This window comes from Ahaetulla prasina, chromosome 2 (genome assembly GCF_028640845.1).
Source record: "Ahaetulla prasina isolate Xishuangbanna chromosome 2, ASM2864084v1, whole genome shotgun sequence".
NCBI classification, from domain to species: domain Eukaryota; kingdom Metazoa; phylum Chordata; class Lepidosauria; order Squamata; family Colubridae; genus Ahaetulla; species Ahaetulla prasina.
This window is the reverse complement of record NC_080540.1, coordinates 219591745-219612660: the sequence shown is the minus strand read 5'-3', so window position 1 is coordinate 219612660 and position 20916 is coordinate 219591745. Positions and strand designations below refer to the sequence as shown.

The window sequence follows — 20916 nt, the reverse complement described above, 5'->3', positions numbered from 1 at the left end:
CAATGTTGACTTTGTAAATATACAAATAGAATGAGACTATTGCCTTATACACTGTAAGCCGCCCTGAGTCTTGGAGAAGGGCGGGATATAAATGTAAATAAAAAAAAAACCAGTAACATAAACCAAGACAACCGTGGTGAAATCCAATTTTTTTTACTACCGGTTCTGTGGGCATGGCTTGGTGGGCATGGCAGGGGAAAGTTATTGCAAAATCTCCATTCCAACCCCAGCCAGAGCAGTGGTGGGTTGCCCCCGGTTCAGACTGGTTCTATAGAACCAGTAGTCAAACTGGCAGGAGGCTCCGCCCACTGACCACTCTGCACCGAAGCTCTGCACTGAAACTTCTGCGCGAGCACGATACGAACCGGTAGTAAAGGTAAGTAGAACCCACCCCTGAGCCAGAGATAGTATTTGTCAGTTCTTCAAACTACTCAATTTCCATTACCGGTTCTCCAGAACCTGTCAGAACCTGCTGGATTTCACCCCTGCAAGACAGGTTATTCTTTATGAGACTTCAACTCCAGTTCTATCCATTAGTGGTCTGGTCCTAAGCCCCAGGAGGAATCAAGCTTATCTCCTTGTTTGCAGGATTTGTTTGTTTGTTTATTGAATTTATATGTATTGAACTTACATACATGACTCTGGGCGGCTAACAACACTTAACTCAAGATTAAAAAAATGTAACAGAATTTTAAATAGCATATAGACCGTCTGCGAAAAAACTATCAGCCACAAGAATTAACATCATTACATGGGCTCAACCACATCCAGGGCTCCAGGCTGAGCGACATTTACTTTATGATGAATAGATTTATCATCTGGTTGTCTTTAAAATGGCTTCAGGATCTGCAATGCATTCAGTGAAAAATCCTAGCTGTTTGGAAGCCATATCAATTTAAGTGCACCCACACTTGTATACACACATATATGCTGCTCAGCATCATTGCATTCTTACCTGGGAACACACTAATTTTAAGCTTTTCTGCTAGGGTGGAAAGGAAGAGAACAGCAAGATGAATTTCTGAGGCATTGAAATTTCCCTTTACCACAAGCCAAGGGAAACAAATACTACTATTCTCATACCAAAGCAACATTTAGGCCAGAAATTTTGGTGGTTTTTTGTTTTGTTTTTTTGCTAAAAAAAAGGTGAACAGAGGTCTGGGAACCCTGCCAAGAGAGTGATACGCAGTCATTGAATCACAGGTTGTCCATACCTGCCTCAAGGCATTCTCATTTCCAGGTGCATCCAAAAAGCTTTGGCTTTGTGTTCCAGGGTTTGTAAATGTATATTTGTGATCTCTTGACCACCATTTTCCCAAAGGCTCCTAGGTCATGATATAATGAGGCAAAACAATGGCAATAGTGGTAGCTCAGGCTGATAAGAAGCCTGTTATTAGAACACAGCAGCCTGCAATTACTGCAGGTTCAAGCCCGGCCCAAGGTTGACTCAGCTTTCCATCCTTTATAAGGTAGGTAAAATGAGGACCCAGATTGTTGGGGGGGCAATGTTGACTTTGTAAATATACAAATAGAATGAGACTATTGCCTTATACACTGTAAGCCGCCCTGAGTCTTCGGAGAAGGGCGGGATATAAATGTAAATAAAAAAAAAACCAATAACATAAACCAAGACAACCGTGGTGAAATCCAATTTTTTTTTACTACCGGTTCTGTGGGCATGGCTTGGTGGGCATGGCAGGGGAAAGTTATTGCAAAATCTCCATTCCAACCCCACTCTGAGGCCAGCCGGAGCAGTGGTGGGTTGCCCCCGGTTCGGACTGGTTCTATAGAACCAGTAGTAAAACTGGCAGGAGGCTCCGCCCACTGACCACTCTGCACCGAAGCTCTGCACTGAAACTTCTGCGCGAGCACAATGCGAACCGGTAGTAAAGGTAAGTAGAACCCACCCCTGAGCCAGTAGTATTTGTCAGTTCTTCAAACTACTCAATTTCCACTACCGGTTCTCCAGAACCTGTCAGAACCTGCTGGATTTCACCCCTGCAAGACAGGTTATTCTTTATGAGACTTCAACTCCAGTTCCATCCATTAGTGGTCTGGTCCTAAGCCGCAGGAGGAATCAAGCTTATCTCCTTGTTTGCAGGATTTGTTTGTTTGTTTATTGAATTTATATGTATTGAACTTACATACATGACTCTGGGCGGCTAACAACACTTAACTCAAGATTAAAAAAATGTAACAGAATTTTAAATAGCATATAGACCGTCTGCGAAAAAAATATCAGCCACAAGAATTAACATCATTACATGGGCTCAACCACATCCAGGGCTCCAGGCTGAGCGACATTTACTTTATGATGAATAGATTTATCATCTGGTTGTCTTTAAAATGGCTTCAGGATCTGCAATGCATTCAGTGAAAAATCCTAACTAGTTCAAGCTTTAGACACCCACTTTAAGGCAAATGAATGCTGGCTATCTTCCTTCCATTTGGAAAATTTGGGACTTTTTGAAACGGTTGTATTCCAGCCGGCTATGCTTCTGCCTCTCTCGTTTTATGTTGTTTGTGCAAACTTTCCTTGGCAGCATACGGATTGAGTTGCAATTTAAGATCTCCAAGTCTAAACCTCAGCGTTTTGCTGAGGTCAGGGTGAACCTACCGAATTTGGTTTCACAAGGGTACAAGCCAATTATCTGATTGCACAACTGAAGGCCTCTTTTGGCTCCAATGCTGACAATAAAGATGCACTCCAGTGGGCTGGGCTGGGGGGGCTGCTGTTTGCATTTGACCAAAAGACTATTTTCTATCAACAAAGAAGCTCTGTGTGTTTAAAAGCAAATATACGTGCTTTCAGCTGGAATGGCTCAAGTGCTGATACCCAGCTATATAATGAAGTCATTGAAGCTAAAGAAGAATTACAGATGCTATAATGTGAATACTGTAGCGTGCTAGCTCGTAATGATTCTTGGTGTTTTAATACTTTGATGTATTTCAAAGTTTGATGGGCAAGCTTTTTGTATATTTAAAAGAAATATGCTGTCCAGCACACTGTTTTAAAAACGTTGGAACAAAAATGCTTTCACTGTTAGTGCCATAGGTCTATCAATAAGTTCTTAAACGTTTCTTCTGCATACAGGTAATTCTCCATTGAGGACTGTAATTGAACTTGGCAATTACAGTTGTAAGTTGTGACGATCGTAAAACAGGTCACCCTGTGACTGGACCCATTTTTACAACCTTTTTGTGACAGTTATTAAGCGATCTTCATGGTTGCTAAGTGAATCCATTGTTTCCTATGTTTTTTGCCAGAAACTGGAAATAAAGCAATGCAAAAGCATCATAAATCGTGGTCATATGGCCACAGGATGGTGCAAATGCCATAAACGTGGACTGGTTGCCGGATCACAGCACAGGATCACAGAAGAAGGGGTGGCTGTCGGAACTGCAGAACTGGGTCATAAGTCAATTGTGAGAGCTCCATCGTAACTGTGAATAGTTGCTAAGAACTGGTCGAGGACTACCATGTGTGTTTCCACATTTTCTTTGGGATCAGCTTACACAAGGATGTAAAGCAAATTCAGTTTGATGTAGTGGTTAGAGGTGATGAACGAGGAGAGAGGAAAGTTCTAGTTATCTTTTTAGGTACTGAAGTCAACTGGGTGATTTTGGGCAAGTCACAGTTTCTTAGCCCTAAACTAAAACATCCCTAAAGAAGAAAATGCCTCTGAAAATATTGCCAAGAAAGCTGTATGGACCTGCCCACCTAATCCTCAAGACTGGCTCAAAGGACTATAACAAGCAAAGCTCTCTTATACTTGCTGAATTGTCTAAATCAGGGGTGTCAAACTTGATTTCATTGAGGGCCATATCAGGGTTGTGTTTGGCCTTGTGGGACCAGGGTGAGTGTGGCCAGCTTAGCGTCACTCCTGTCGGGGGTGCCTGTGGTGGCCCAAGTGCTCTGCCAGCAAAAACGGGCTCCTGAGCTCCATTTTGGCTGTGACGGCCTCCTGCACAACACTCTGCCAGTGAAAACGGAGCTTGGGAAAGCCGCACACAGCCCTCCCAAGCTCTGTTTTTGCTGGCAGCATCACTACAAGCTGGTCCTTTGCTGTTTTCAGGGTGGCCCTGTGGGCCAGACCCCACGGGCCTTAAGTTTGACACCCCTGGACCAAATTATGTGCAGTTCTTACTTGTTAATGCTAAATATGCTTTATAAAAGGTGGCTGTTATAATGAGCAACAAAAATGTAAAGATTGGGTAGGATGAGGTAACTGACAAAGGGAGCAGATTTAGGAAAAAGCTGGGAATGATAATTTATCATTGTTGTATTTTGGAAATGAAGAAAAGCTTGTGAGATTTTATAGCTCAGGGACCAAAAGATATCTGGCTTGAGGCATTACACTATGTACTTAAATTTGTGTTTTAAAAAAGGCATCATTTTAGATCTAGACTGCAGATACAACCAACCAGTACTTAGAGTTTATTGCTTTCTGTATCTCTTTGCCACCATTTCGTATGGATTTCTGCATACCAGATCTGGCAAACCTGGTACAGAGTTACCAAAAAAATGGATGAATTGGTTTATTTCTGATGCATACCAATTTATGTGTTCTTTGATTAATACATTCCATTCTCTTCATATTAATTTGTATCTTTAAAAAAAATTGCTTACAGTTTTGTGCCATAGGGTTCTGGCTTATACTGTATTTTCAACACCAAATTATTATTTATTTGATATTTGAGATAGCTGCCCATCTCATTTAAAAGAGTTTTAAATGAGAAACTCACAACAAATAGAAGAGGCTCTCTAAGAATTCAAGAATAAATCTAGTCTTATTTGGAGATAACAGTAATTGAACTTGGGGTTTTCTCCTGAAAATCAGGTACTCTATCATAAAGTTTACTCATTTTTAAAATATCTTATGAAGTGAATCTATAAAAACTTTTTTTCTTCTATTCAGTCATGTTCAATTTTCAGAACTTGCATGAACAAGTCCCTGTTTTCTTGGCAAGGTTTTTCAGAAGTGGTCTGCCATTGCCTCCTTCCTAAGGCTAAGAAAGAGTGATTGGCCCAAGGTCACCCAGTTGGTTTGGTGCCCAAGGCAGGACTAGAACTCACAGTCTCCTGGTTTCTAGTCTGAAATTTTAACCGCTACATCAAACTGGCTCTCACTATAGAAACATACTATGTCTAAAATGCACACATTGTCGTAAAGCACACATTTAGTTAACCAAAGTCCAATTTTACTTAGAAATTGCACCACAACACAAAACAGAAGCTGGAAAGATTGTGCTGTTCAAATCCACATGTTAGTCCTAGAAATATTGGAAAAGTCAGTTGCATTAGAGTTCACAAATATAACATTACAGAAGGATTCTAAGATGTGTTATACTTAATTTGATTCCTTATTTTACCACAGTTCTCTACGAACTTCACGCAAACATTTGTATGCAGCCTTCACAGGCCATCAGCAAAGCTACCAAACTTTAACATTATCATCGTTAATGTGATACAGAAGAGACTGATGGGATTTTACAAATGTTTTAGTGCTCTGGGGAATTTTCCAGAAGCCAGGGTTGTTGACCTTATCTGTACCCTTGTTGATTTAACAAAGGGGAAACAGAATGGGCTATTGACATGATTGCCCTAAAGCACTGACATGTGGTATTTTCTGGAAAATGCTTGACAGTAGACCAGATCAAGGGATAGTTACAATACTGACAGTTTTAAAATTCATCTTGAAACCTAGAACACTTTTGCCCTTGTTACATAGTTGTAAAAATTGGAAAGAAAGGATATTGTACACTCCTCTGCATCCCCAAGTCATACCAAGCAGAAATCTTTAGGGTTGTCAAGGCTTATTACCTTTACCAGAAAACCTCATATGAAGCCTTCAAAAACATGCTTCAATAAATGTGTAAGGTACTTTGGAGATAACATTGCATCATTAATCTTGATGCTGATTTGAACATTCATTTTGATGCTGAATATACTAAAGTACCTACTTTCTCAAGGAACTACTTTCAGTTTATGAGGCAGTCTTCATTTGGTGCCTAGAAGTAAACCATAAGCCACCGGAGAAACACAAATGAAGCTATAAGTAACTAGGATGAATCACAGTAAGATACAATTGTTATTCAGTCAGGAGCTCTTTGGTTCCAGAGTAATTCCAACCTTTGGACAAGACCCCATCACCCTATCCCTAAAAAGTTGGTTGTACAACTTGGAAATAGTCTTGGATTTTGATTCTTCCTGATAGATTAGCAGATAGAGGCCATGGCCAGGTATCCCTATCGATTCCATTCTTGGATCAGGAGCTACTGACTTTTGCTGTTATTAGCTCATGCTTAGGCTAACAAAGACCAGTTAAAAGCTACTATACTACAAATGCAGAATGTAGCAGTAGCTGCTACACAGAATGGCACTTAAATTGCAGCAAGTCAGCTTCTGTGTCTAAATCAAAATGCTGGTCATTACTTTGATAGACCTTTTGGCTTTAATCAGGAGATGATCCAATGGGGATCATGTAACTTTATCAAATTAGTTAATTTTAAATTTTATGCAATTACAATTAAATCAGATTTAGTTTTCCAAATCCTATTCACATATTATGTATATTATTCACGTATTATGTTTATTATCTGTTCCCTGATATGCCATTCAAAAGTCCAAATGTGATTATAAATGTAATGCACCTGTGGTGTAACAGTTATTTCTCCCATGCCCCCAAAAAACAAAATAGGGATTGTAACCTTCTCTATAACATATGATAGAATCTGGAAGAGATTTATATCATATAATCTTTTCATCAAATATATCTGTAGGGAGTTTCACACTCAAAGCATTCCTAAGGTAGACGGGTAGGAAGGAACTCAAACATCCCCCAGAAATTCATTAAAAAAATAAATACATCAAGCATATGCTCACCATACAATTCCCATATTTTCAATGAAGATAGCATAAGAAAGCTCATATTTCATATATCATTGGGACTTTTTATTTGAAGGTTAGGTACCTTTGGGGGGAAATGAAGGGAAGCCAAGTGCTTTATATACCACCATTCCTATAAGAATTTAAGAGGGTAAACATAGAAATCCCTCTTTCAAATTTTCCTCAAGATAGGAGAGGGAGGGGGAAGGTGGGAGGGGCAGAAAGGGGGGAGGGGGAGAGAGAGGTGTCAGTTTCTATGCTGTGAGGGAGGGCCTTTTTGGATGGACAGATTCAGTCTTGGCAAGGCAATGCCTGGTGTATCTGATGCCAACATACCATTTCAGGTTGAGCCTGAAAGCCTGTGAATAATTAGTGCAGTGATTTTAAAAGTGTTGTATAATTGTGGCCATTTAGCTGCTGCATTGTGGGCTAGCTGCAGCTTCTGGGTCATCTCAAAGCCTTCCCTCATAGAGTAAGTTAAGAGTAATCGAATAGTGCGATTAAGGTACGAGTTATCATCACCAAAGTATCTTAGTCCATGTACAGTTGCACTAGTACAGGGGTATCAAACTCAAGGCCCGCAGGGCGGATTCGGACTGCGGGGTCTTAGATCTGGCCCGCAAGGCCACCTTGGAAACAGCGAAGGACTGGCCTGCGGTGCCTCTGCCAGCGAAAACGGAGCTCGGAAGGCTGTGACGGCTTCCTGTAACTTTCTGCCAGTGAAAATGGAGCAGCCCTCCCGAGCTTTGTTTTCGCTGGCAGAGGGTTGAAGGAGGCATCGCAGCCTCCCGAGCTCCATTTTCAGTGGCAGAGTGCTCGGCTACCACAGGCAAACCCCGACATGAGTGACATCAAGCTGGCCACGGCCACCCAGCTCCCAAGGTCAAACACACCCCTGATGTGCCCCTCAATGAAATAGAGTTTGACACCTCTGCCCTTGTATCATGGTCCATAAAAGGCCAGGTTCCTTTCTCTGAATAGGTTATATGCATGGGTATTTTGTAGAAGAAAGGTCTGAAGAATTAGTTTCATAGCGGCCCTCATTCCCTTTTTCTTTCTCAAAGAAGCAAGGGTATAGACAGGACGTGTATCATTTTCACATTTATGCTCATTTTAGAAGATGGAATGATGTGACATATATTAAGATCCCTGTTAAATTCCTTTCTATGTTAAAATAATAAGCAGTCCTTTCCATGTTATCTAACAGAGCCTGTGGCACGTTTATTTGTGAGGGAAATTAAACAGAATTAGGATTCCTAATCTCCATTTTTTGCAGGCGTAGACATTTTTCTCTTTCTTTACAATCTTTTGAGATTAATTTACGACACAGACTGTAAGTAAATTACATCTGTCTTGCAGTCAGTTCTGGTGACCAACTTTTGAGAGCTGGGATTTTGCTCGCAATGCATCCTGTCATCTGTAGCTATTCAAATAACCAGACTAAAGCTACAGGGTACACGTCAAGCAGATTATAAAATACGAACAAAGTTCAAATTAAAAGCAAGTGTTTAAGTAGATTAGAGACACCCGTTCCACTATTAGGTTCTTGATCGTAAAATTTGTGGCGCAGAAGGGACCTTTGAAAGGGAGGGAGAAAAAAAAAAAGATTTATCTATGCCTGGCTAGGTTTTCTGGCTTGTTTTTATTATACTATTTCCTGGCCAAGTTTCTCAATGGTAACAAGGAACGAATATGAAAAAGACTTTACCCTGAGGCATTTATGAGCAGGCAAGGCTCAAGGAAGACTTGTCATTGCTGGGCTGGTTTATGTGGTTTTTTAAAAAACACAACTTGTAAGAGGAGCCAAAATTCATGTGTATTGAAAACATAGTTATAACTGTGGGGTGCAGATGGCTAGGCCTTCATTTGGATACCAATTTATAATCCACACAAGTCTCATTGCCTTTAAGTTGCTGACCTTTCTGGTGTCATAAATTGCTTTGTGAACATATTTTAGGTATGAATCTTAGTGTGATAAAAATGTGACACAATTTTCTATCCAGCCAGTTCAAGTTGGTGTTTGCCCAGACAGAGTCCCTTCCAACTCTGTTATTCTATGTTCTGTGTTCTAAATATGAAAGACAACCTTTTGGTCTCATGCCGGAGAATTGTTTCAGACCATAGTAAGCAATTAATTGGAGTTGTATTCTGGATGCTTGCTCTATTAACTAACATTTCTGTTGTTAAGACATTTATTAAATGAGTTTTGCTCCATTTTATGACCTTTCTTTCCTCATTTGTTATGTGAATCACTATGGCCCCTTTATGACTTATGGACTTGAAGTGGCAGAATTCCTGAGCCAACCATGCTGAAGTCCACAGGTCATAAAAGGGCCATAGATCCCCCGTCCCTGATCTGAATGATTTGACACCAACATCATTGTAATGACACATGCTAATTGTTCAGTTGCCACAGTATTAAGAGTGGTATAACTTTATCCACTTCAATAGAAAAAGTAGTGTTGTCTGCCCCGATCGTGACTGAGTCTGCCTGAACCAGGAGGAAGGAATGTCTACAAATATATATATGTGTGTGTGTGTGTGTGTGTGTGTGTGTGTGTGTGTGTGTGTGTGTGTGTTTTCTGAGGTTTTCGCGGGTGTTTGTATGTAGGTCTTTGGTTATTCGGGTTTTCTCCCGCGTAAAATTGGAAGTGTCTTGGCGACGTTTTGACGAAGTCTCATTCGACATCTTCAGCAACATTAGCCATTTCAAACCCCTCCAACGCATACATACAGCAGACAGACACCCACTATGAGCACAACCACCCAAACAGGACACACCCCCAGCCAATCAGAGCACAAAAAAAACCCCATCCAATCAGAGCACAGCCAAGCTCCCACCCAATCAGTTCAAACCCCCACTAGCAGTTAAAAAGGAAGAAACAGCTGCAATCACACATTGCTCCCAGAAGCACAAAGCTGAAGCCTGAAGATGACGAATGAGACTTCGTCGAAACGTCGCCAAGACACTTCCAATTTTACGCGGGAGAAAACCCGAATAATCAAAGACCTACACACACACACACACATATATATATATATTGTTTGAAGTCTGATGCCTGTCTTCTGAGACATCTGCTTTTTCTTGTGAATTTGGCACTCTCCTTCCATCTCTAATGTGGAATAATCATACACCTGTTAATAAGGATTGTGTAGAAATGGCTTCTCTCCAAGGCGAGGTTTATGTTCTGAGTATGGGGTGATGGTGATGGTCATTTTTCAATGACGAATTTCTTGGTGATAAAGGAGATGCAACAGTGATACCTATTCAGAACAGCAGGCAGATGCAATGCTGGATTTTATTTCTATATTTATGCAGGTCATTTTTATGGTGCAAATCTTCAACAAGTGATTCTGGGTGATTGATATATGGTGTAAATCCTCCTCTTCCCCCTGCCCCCAAGTTTATAAAAGAAAAGAAAATGCAATTAAAAATGATCACAGTAAGTAATCAAGGCACCTCACATAATTTATCAGGTTCTACCAGTGACCCAACCCTAATCTCTGAGGGCATAGCCAGGTCATCATGGCCTTACAAAACAGTCAGTAGGAAACAAAAAACTTTATTTGAACAGCTAAGAATTACTTCATTTTCAGAGTAGTTCAACTAAATTAAAGCAAATTCCTCCCAACACAATTCCTCAGTCCTATAACCAACCTTGGTCCAGTTAGGCAAACTGCCAAAGGCCTTTCTCCCCAAAAGTTTAGAAGACACTGATACAAAACAAATGCAACAAGACGAAGCTATCAACTTTGTTTTCCAACAAAGAGCCCAAATGCCGTTGCTGGTCTTTTAAGCCTTATGGGAGGGGCCAATCATCTCTTGGCCCTACTCCCGAGTCATCCTCTTTGCTTGAGCTGCTCTTGCCTTCTGGCAGCTCTTTTCATGTGTGCATTAGGAACGGGCTCCTCCTTTTTCCTCTGCCTCACTACTGTCATGCTCTGGAGGCTCTGGAGTCTGCACCTCACTCCCTGATGGCCCTGGCTCCGCCTCTAATCCAGAGCCCTCATCCGGGCCTTCCCCAGCCTCCAGGACTGGTCCACGCTCTTCCTTAGCCTTATCAATGTCTGACTCCGTTGCCAGCTCCGCAGGCTGCTGGCGGACCACAACAATAGGGTTGGGGCCATCTGAATACAAGGGAGAAGGCTGTTCTAAAGGGCAGGTGCCCTGAGAAGTCTCAGACCTCTTGGGTTCCATTATATCAGGGGTGCCCAACCCCCAAACTGCGGACAGGTACATTCGCAGCCCATTGAGACTGGGCTGCACAAGGGGCAAGCAAGCACACGAATTTGCACATGCACAGCAGCTAGGTTGCGTGTGTGAAACCATCCCCTTCCCTGCCACTGCCATTCGTCTATGGACCCAGAAAGGTTGGAGACTGCTGCATTAGATATCATTGTTTCGCAGAAGGGATGCACTATTGTAAGTGATTTGGCTCATCTGATGCCCTCTTTTTTATTGGTTCTTCAATATTCCTATCCATTGCTTGAACTTAAATTCTATAGCTTTCTTTTGCTGAAATTCAGTGGCAGAAGTTCAACAAATGTGTTCAGGAAATCATATCCCCCTAATGAGGATGCAATGCAAAATTATCTATGCTATATTCATCAGATTTCGATAGGGTTGCTAATTCTATGACAAGTCTAGGTCAGTGAAATTTTTGTTCACTGTGGCTATACACTTTCACGACCAAATCTCTTACATATTTATAGTAGATTTACCATATATAATTTTTAAAACACACAGATTAAAAAATAATATTTCCTTAACTGTTAAAAAGCACAATGAATTTGCTGTGCTGCATTTTATTATAAATTCACAGAGGTTCAGATTGACTGCTGTTAAGTACCACAGATACTTAAAATCCATACATGTGGTGAAAAACATTCTCTCCTTTTATTAGACCTCTATGTTGAGTTATGTATTTTTCAGACAGCCATTAATCCAGAAGATAGGATTAGTGGTGCTGAAAATCTGAATTACCAGCTTTAAACCTTCAGCGAGTTTTTGTTTAATCGCTTAGGAGTGTCATCATCTTTCTGAAAATCCCTTATTTTCAATATTTTTTTAAAAAGTAGCTCACAATTCAAAAGAGGAATAGGCTTCCTCTCTTTTATTTTCTGACTCTATTTTTATAATGTTTGTACACTGATGTGTTTTCCCAGTTAGGTGTAAAAGAAAAAAAAAATGTTTCCTTATGTACCGTATTTTGGGGACTATAAGACACACTTTTTTTGTCTCCCAAAAGGGGGTGAAAATCTCTGTGTGTCTTATAGACTGAATATTGCCGAAGCCCCGCCCACCTGCCGGGCATTTTTTGGCCTCCACACCCCCCATTTTCAGGCCTTTTTCTGGCCTTTTTTCGGCCCATTTTTGGGGCTTTTTTCAGCCCGTTTTTGAGGCTTTTTGTGGTCCAATTTTTAGGCATTTTTTGGCCCATTTTCGAGGCTTTTTTTTTTTACCGCTTTTTTTTTGGCCAATTTTTTGGGGAAAACGGACTGAAAAAAGCCTCAAAATGGGCCAAAAGCCTCAAATGAGACAAAAAGCCTTGAAAATGGGCCAAAAGCCTCGAAAATTGGCTGTAAAACGCCTCAAGAACGGGCTGAAAAAAGCCAAAAAAGGGCTGAAAAAAGCCTAGAGAATGGGCCAAAAAAGCTGGGGGAAAAAGGCTGAAAAAAAGCCTAGAAAACAGGCAGAAAAAAGCCTGGAAATGGGCCTAGAAAAGGCCCCCCAAAAAGGCCCGAGAATGGGGCCCGCAGAGGCCAAAAACTTTTTTTTTGGTTGATTTCCTTTTCTAAATTTAGGTGTGTCTTATAGTTAGGTGTGTCTCATAGTCCGTGGGCTCTCCATCACTGGAGGCTTTCAAGAAGAGACTGGATAGCCATTTATCAGACATAGTATATGCTGTGTGTGTATGGGGTTGGACTAGATGACCTCCAAGGTCCCAACTCTATTATAAACACATGTCTGACTCATTTACTCTTCTCTCATGAGTGTCCATGGGATTTTGCCATTTTCATCAGAATAACGAAAGCAGCATCGCATCACTGTCTTCCCTTTTTTGTAAATTCACACAACATCATAATGCACATAAAAAAAAGACTTGCTTTGGGATACCGCAACACAGTTTTGCATTTCCCCCACCCTCCACCTCACCAGGATGCTGTTGTGCTTTTGTAAGTGCAAGTCAAACTTAAATAAACTGTAAACCTATAGTTAGCTCCTGCCGGTTAAACACTCACTACAAATCATATTCGGATAGGAAAAGGGGTGGGGGTGGGGAATCATTTCAAACTGGAAACCAAAACTTCAGACCTTGAAGGAGAAATAGAGAGGAAACATAAGGGTCAGGTGAGTTGCATATTATTGAAATAACAGGCTGCTTCTAAATCAGCCTATTTTACAGCCGCAACTAGCTGAACATCAAAGGACTGAAGTTTGAACCATGCCATGATCCACATAAGGATTTGCTCCTTGGTTCTGACATCAGAGTACAAATACGTGTGACTTCTCATCCCTAGTACAGATGATTAGCACTAGAGAAGTAGGAGATTCCAAAGTTGAAAGAAATCTGTCTAGAATTGCCAAATATCACAGATGCCGCTGTGGTGTAGTTTATCTGCTGCTTCTCTCACACATGCTGAATTAAACAGCATAGGGAACAAAGGGGAGAGCCAGACAGAATGGGAGAAGTCACAGCTGCATTCTTGTTTTGCAGCTGTGGATTTCTTAAAGCAACAGGCACAGTCTCTGCAATTGCAGTCTGACGGCCTTAGATCTCATGTCTACTAAATTTAAAGCTTTGTTTGTTTGTTTTTTAAAAAAATACTTTCCAGGACTAAAATACTTGATTTAAGAAAGTACCTTTAAAGTACATTTCTAGTTAGAAAACATGGGAATGATGCTTCATACCGCTCAGATTCCTACTCTGGTTACTTTGATTTGAACCTAAAAGAAATGTACTACGGGATGTTATAAGATACATATCTGTATCCTTATGTTGTGTTTAACAAATCCAATTTTTGAAAAGTCAGGTTATATAGCTAAGGAAAATTTCAACAGATTCAGTTTAAACTCAATCAAATTTAACTTCAGTGGCCTATTAAAAGAATATTTCAGTGTTAATCTGATCTTCTGAAATGCATGTCATTACTTTAAGCTTTTAAAGCCTGTGTAAAAATGCTTTAAGCCTGAATAGTTAATCAAAGACTGAGATGGCATACTCATTTGGATCCTTCTTCTTTGACTCATCTGCTCTATGGATCAGATGCTATTTTGTTTTTGAGTGGAGCACTCAAGGTCACAAAAATTTTTGAGGAGGAGATTTTGCCCTTAATTCCTATTGGGGGGAAAAAATAAAAATAGAATTCAGTTTCTTTGACTTTCTTTTGGTTTTATATATGATCTTGTTTTTCTGCCCGAATACTCTCGGAAAACAGTCTGCAATAGCCAGAATGAGATGACCCAAAAATGATACAAGACAACAGTTGTAAGACAGTGGCAAATACAAAAGTTAATAGACAGCTGCAACTTGAACATGCTTATCCATGGCCTAATTACCTAGGCAGTAGTGTTATAGGAACTACAAGTCATTATTACAGCTGTTACTTAAAGTTGCATCCACAATGGGTTTTCTTTTAAATTTTGGTCATATTCGATATAATAAAAACATCAGCATGTCTCTTGCACTCATTAGTTTAATGCATGGTTAGATCTGATACCTTCATTTTCCTTAGCAAAATGCTAAGTTCTCTGTAAGATAGTAAATCTGAAGTTGAACTTTCATTGAGATTTAATCATGTTACTATTTCATAATAAACATGTTAACTATAAAAATATTGACAGGAGTCTGAAGCCCCGCCCCCCAAAAAAAACCCCATTTCAGCAACTTTTAAATACTGCCCACCGTTTTTGCTTTGTAAGCAATGCTCCTGATTTCAGATGGAACTCTACCAAGCAAATCCATTTTGCTCTCCCTTTTCTTGCGAACATGCTTTATGGCCCTTTGGAGACAATGTGATGAAGAAAATTGGCGGGAACTAAGCTCAGAAATGGGTCCAACTGTCAGGAGGTGCTCAATTTGAACTGCACATCTTTCTCTTTTGTCAGATTGTTGGCTGTGATCATCAGCTGGGAAGCCCTGTGAAGGAAGATAACTGTGGGGTCTGTGATGGCGATGGTTCCACCTGCCGGCTTGTTCGAGGCCAATATAAATCTCAGCTCTTGGCAAATAAATGTAAGATGTTGACTTGACTTTTACCTCAGTGGGAATACGACTGTTCTCCAAACCATAATATGTAAAAAAAAAAAAAAGGAAAAAAAAAGGAGTGTTAGGTCCTTAAATTTTTACTAACAACCAAAGCTATCCTAAAAATGTTTTCTTGAACTTTCCTGGCCTCAACCTGGGAAATCAAACGCAGTTCATTTCTGAATATTCCATCTCCTCCCAAGAAAAGGATTGGATCCTTCTGTTTTGGGAGCTGTTAAATAGGTTTGCCAGATGTCACAAAGAACGTAGCTCTTTTTCTTTACATATCAGAGGACAGCTCTACAGATGAGACCGGTCCTGCGGCGTAATAGGAAAAAGCTGCACCTGCTGAATAATTTTTGCCTGCTCTCTTGTCTGTTAGATATATGCAACCCGCATTGCATTTGGAATCATGCCAACTGTAGCGGACAATGGGGCATGCTCATGCAGTTGTCAGTGCCTTGAAAAATAATGAGACAAAACGTACATGCCCTGAAAGCATGCAAAGACTTGCGAAGTTGGAACATCCCAGAGTTAATTCATTCATGGAAATAGGGTAGCTTGGGCCAAACTACTGCATATTGTTAACCCAGCAACCTCTTTGAACTGCTAAGCCAGCTTGGGAGAAGATGATTTGCGGTTTATAGGGGTTGGGGAGGTGAAGGAAACCCAGCCATTCATTTGCCAGTAGTTCTTCCGTATGAAGTCATGGGCTTGATTTAGACAGCTACATTTACCATTCAGAAGTGGTTCTGGAAGTATGCAGGGGAAAAAGCAATTCCATCCGAATCGTGTCCATTTTTCATCACTAAATGTGTCTGCAAAACAGAAAGCGGCAGTTTTACCCCTGGCTGCAATGTAACATGTAGCATGCTATTAAATGTATGCTCTATTTTATTTTTTTTCCTCATTGTGCCAAAAGTGATTTCAGCACTATATCTGCTTCAGGTATGTGAGTATTTGTGTACATACATTTAATTGTATTCTGATTTTAAAGGGGGTGGGGGGACCTAAACTTCTAAAATCACATTTGGAATAGTCTTTGCTGAATATCTTATTCCATCTATTTATGTTTGATTGCTGTAAGGAATGTGGAGAGACATTTGTTTAAAGAATCATGTTTGCTGTCAAACAGAATATTTTCTTGTCTAGAAAGTTCATGATACATCCACAATTGGCAGATTGGCGTTTTGCATGTTGTTGTATTAAGTGAATGCAGAGCAAAAAAAACCTCTCAAGAATCTCACCTGGATGTTCTCTAAATGAATTGGATTTCAATTCCATTCCTGATCAATATAATCAAAGGCAACAGTTGCAAACTTTGAGGTAGAGAAATATGAGAAATTAATTTACATTCTTGGCCGTTCTTGGGTCAGGGAGGAAAAATTATCATAGACAACATGGCTTATTGTATTCTGCTGGTACTATGCTGGAGAGAACAGAAGAACATTTCCACCAAGTCATGATGCTTACTGTAAATCAATTACCGTATCCTTCATAACACCCTAATGTATTTACAAGGCTGCAGTAATGGTAGCACAGGCAATATGTAGAATGGCTTGAACTGCTTGGACAAAGGGCAGCTTTAAAGTAGAATAAGTAAACCAATAATTCTTTTTCAGATGCTTTCCTTAAATATAAAGCTTTTTAAAATGCAGAAGTGATTACTAATTACGGTGATAGCTGTGGTACAAACAGATATCCGGCCCTTTTCCATAACTGCTCTCTTCTTTATTTTCCTTTTTGTTGCCACTGTTTATGTTTCCTGCTTACATTTAGATATTTTCACTGTCTTACCGCTCCCGGTTTTAAGTTCTATTCTTGCTGCTTCTCATGCCTCGTTTCTCAGGTTTTTATCAATTCTTAAATGCAACATGGATATTTAATTCACCTTGACATTTGGAAAACTGGAGAACAATTCCCATCCTGGATGCAAGAGAGGAAAATTGATAACATGGATGTCATGTTGTCATTGTGATGTTCAATTTTGCATCAGATATCCCAATATGATTCACTCCAATTCCACATTTGCATAAGTTGTACACTGATGTCATGATTTATGTGCCATCATTTGGAGACAATAAAAAACATCTCCGATACCCTTTAACCTCACTTCGCTTTCCAGAAGGAAACTTGTGGGGAGAAGGCATGAATTGATCCTTCGGAGTAACCAGCAAATGGACTGGTACAGTTCTCCCCGCTCCCCCACATATGAATAATTTCCATGTGTCTGGAGATTAACCCCACTTAAACTACTGCTTAAGCAAGAATGTCTGAAAATGAATCTCAATCCAGACTTGGTGAAATATAAATGCTAAACCACACTCACTGCTTCAATTGCTTTGACTTAAAAAATTACTTCCCTTTGGTTTCCTCTTGTTCATCACTCCTTTTGTCTGTGAGTCTGTCTGCTTTTTCTTTAAGTTTGCAAACCTCATCTCCTTTTTTTAATTCTCTGGGGACAGCCTCAAGAAGCAGAGTAATTGAGCGCTAGGTTGATCATGCAGAAATGGCTGAGCAGCAGGAGAAAGGAGTCAGAAACTTGCAAGAAACACACTTCAGCTACAAAAAAAGCACAATGCTTCCACCCTGTGCAATTTGAACTTTGGATATTCTTACATTCATTTGCAGCCCTAATGATTTTAAATAAAAGAAAACCAATTCTCCAGGATTGTAGATGGGATTTCCCCACTTTTAGAAATTGTAGATGAATAAGTGTACCTAAATGGAAGAGAGAGAGAGAGAGAGAGAGACTAACCCTAACTAACTTAGATTTTCCCCTAAGAAAGTTTCCCAATGATACATTATCCAGACCGTTTTAAATAAAGTATATAATGAATTTGAATTACAGAATTGAACTTCTGTATCTTCACTGCTATCCCATAACGACATTTTGCACCAGTTCTGATTACTTCAGTCATTGTTGGAATTTATATTTAACCAAGCCAACAAATAATTTTAGGTGTATGTTTTCAGCTAAATTTATGACCAATTAATGGTTATCTTGATTCTTGTCTTCACATTCCTCCCCTGTTACATCTCAGCATGCAGTTCTTCTAGTAATAACAAAAAGAAAGACAAGGGAAAAAAATCTTTATAGTGGCTTGATTCCCATTTGTTCACTGTAAATATTACAGAAATCCTTTGGAAGCTAACTGAGCAATCCGATGGTGCCTGACTGCGTGAACTGTAAGGGAGAAATATTGTAGGACATGACTGGAGAGAGGCAACTGAAAGAGAGGAAATATGAACAAATGCATATTTGAGCTCATGGATGATATGCAGGCACCCAAGTGGGCATTTCAAAGTTGGGCTCTGAGTGATGTGGTAGTTGGGGAGACAAATACAATTGAAATGCCTCCGTGAATTAACTCTGTGAAAGTTAGAAAAATATATGTAGGGAGGACTTGTGGAGGAAATGAAGAGACGTGGAAGTGTAAAAAGAACACTTCCCTAGAAGCAGATCACAAAAAGGTCGCATTCCAAGAATAATAAAGTAATCCTGTAATATTCGGATGTGGTTGTGCAATTGGTGTTGAATTCCTACTAAAATTAAAATCAGTTTTTACAGCCCAGGAACTCATAGAAGGAATACTTTAAAATATTAAGACATATTGTCATCGAAGGGGCATAATCTGGAAACCAGTGCACAATTTGTGTAAATGGGGCATTCTAGGGTCACAGTAAAAATGTTTTCCTTGTGCTCTAGTTGAGTTTGGAGGACATGCACTCTAATGTTACAAATTTAAACAATCAATCAAAAAATCAAGGAACTGCTATGTTACATGGGAATGTTTTAAAAGAAAGAAAAGGATAAGAATTTTTTTCCCCTCCCTGGAATAAAGCAATGTAATAGAGATTTGGGAGTTTTCTAGAACTAAATAGCATGGCAGGAAAAGAAGCTCAGGGCAAAGGAAATGGTGAAGAAAAATTATTCTCCCTTCCCTTCTCTTTTATCAAGATTCCCCAGTGTTTCTTGGAAAAAGGGAAACAGAACTACAAGGTTTTTGTTTTAGATTAGTTGAGCATAAGAACATAGCATAAGTGCAAAACCTGATTTTGTTGAGTAGGACTGTCCACACTGCAACATATTCCCCAGTATGGTTGAATAACTATATTTTAAAGATATTTTTTAAAAAATACATTGTCTGTAAATAATTTTATTCTTAGATATCCTACACATTTTTATAATCTTTTCGTAGATAATACACAGCACAGGCTGGGGACTGAGGCATTTTTGCTTTCATTTATGATTTTCCTTTAATTTTTTGCCTGGAAAGGAACATCTGTTAAGCAGGTAGCAGGAAAATGTCAGAGGCATCCTGTCACACTTAAGGGGTTTGAATTTTTTTAGCACTTTGAATTAGCAGGTTCTGTGCCAAAAATATGCTGGAAATGTTTTTTTTTTCCTTTTTAAATATTCCAAACACACTGTTGGTTTCATCATATTGGATTCATTTTCTCTTCATATCTGCATTTATTTTGTGCTCTGCTTTGTGTCCATTGCTAAGGAAAAATAGGAAAGGGAAGGAAGAGGAAAAATATATGTAACATTGCAACTATTAGCCCTTGTAAGAAAAATAACTACTGTAGTATTCATAGGGCTGGTATATCAATCCCAGAGGGGCTGGAAACAGAAAAGCGGTGGGGTGGGAGAAGATATGTGTCTCTGGCTTACCTCCTACACTCTTCTTAAAGGAGAAACATCTGGTTGGTGTCCTCTTTTTGCCTATAAAAATGAAAGATGACTTGAAAAGTTCGGCAGTTCAGCAATTGAGGGTCCTTCTCTGCATCCCCCAGTTTTATTAGCCCCCTTATAGAATGAATCTGTTTTGGGGTTTTTGAATCACAGAACAAGCCAGTTTGGAAGCTATGCTGAATAAAGAGCCCTGGCTGCTTTCTAGACATGCCCAAATATATCCCAGCCACTTGGAGCAGCCTCCGGGAGATGGCGTCATTTTCTGGGGCGGATTATAGAAAAAAAGTATTCCTGTGGTACTCAGCAGGGTCAAATCGAAGCAGGTGACATCAAGGGAAATGATTCCAAAAAGTGGTAGCCAAGGCCAGTGTCTAGGTATTGAGGAAGGAAACTTCAGATACACTTGGTTTCACATCACAGAGAGCTTGAAACGAGAAATTTAGCCAAGAATATGTTCCCTTCTCAGAAAGTTTCATTTTGGGAATTAATTAACTACTGTGCTGCTTTCTAAAACTGTGATATATTTGACTGACGTGGTGTGATAAGTGAAAACAGCCACTATGATTCATAAACCGTAGATTAGGACCTAACAGGAAGTGAGTACCATGTCAAGCTGTCGCACTGGTGCTTTGGGTTTAGCTGGTTGCGTAAACCCAATTATTAAGGTTTATGAACAGTATTTTACTCCTTAACATAATCTGTGAACTCAGCTTATTGCATTTAATTCCACAAATTAAAGCAAACCATAGGTTAATACATCATGTAAGCTCGAAGAGTAAGACATTAATGTGTCTCATTCAGAAGCAGATCCCAATATGTTCAGTAGAATTATTATCATGTAAGAGTTCATATGGCAAGCAAATCTCATAGAGCTGTGAGACTAAAAACCAGAAAGCTTTTTACTCAATGAAATTGTAGAAAAGTTGGAGGGAAAAGAACCAGATGTAAACTGCAGTAGCCATTAGAGAAGACTACAAGTCTCATGTTAATAGAGGGCAATCAGCACCATAAAGTGTTTTCATCCATACAATTAACATATAAACATATAATAACATATAATAAAGATTCTTATCTGGCAA

General features: G+C 39.7%; 1 protein-coding gene across 3 annotated transcripts in view; it reads left to right on the top strand.

Moving 5' to 3' along the window:
• Nucleotides 1-20916, top strand: part of ADAMTSL1 (ADAMTS like 1) — a 288623-nt gene that overhangs the window by 123485 nt on the left and 144222 nt on the right. For all 3 annotated transcript variants that reach the window (XM_058168823.1, XM_058168822.1, XM_058168821.1), the window contains exon 5: nt 15000-15126. In XM_058168823.1, coding sequence (XP_058024806.1) covers nt 15000-15126 — 127 coding nt within the window. The remainder of the gene's footprint in view (nt 1-14999; nt 15127-20916) is intronic.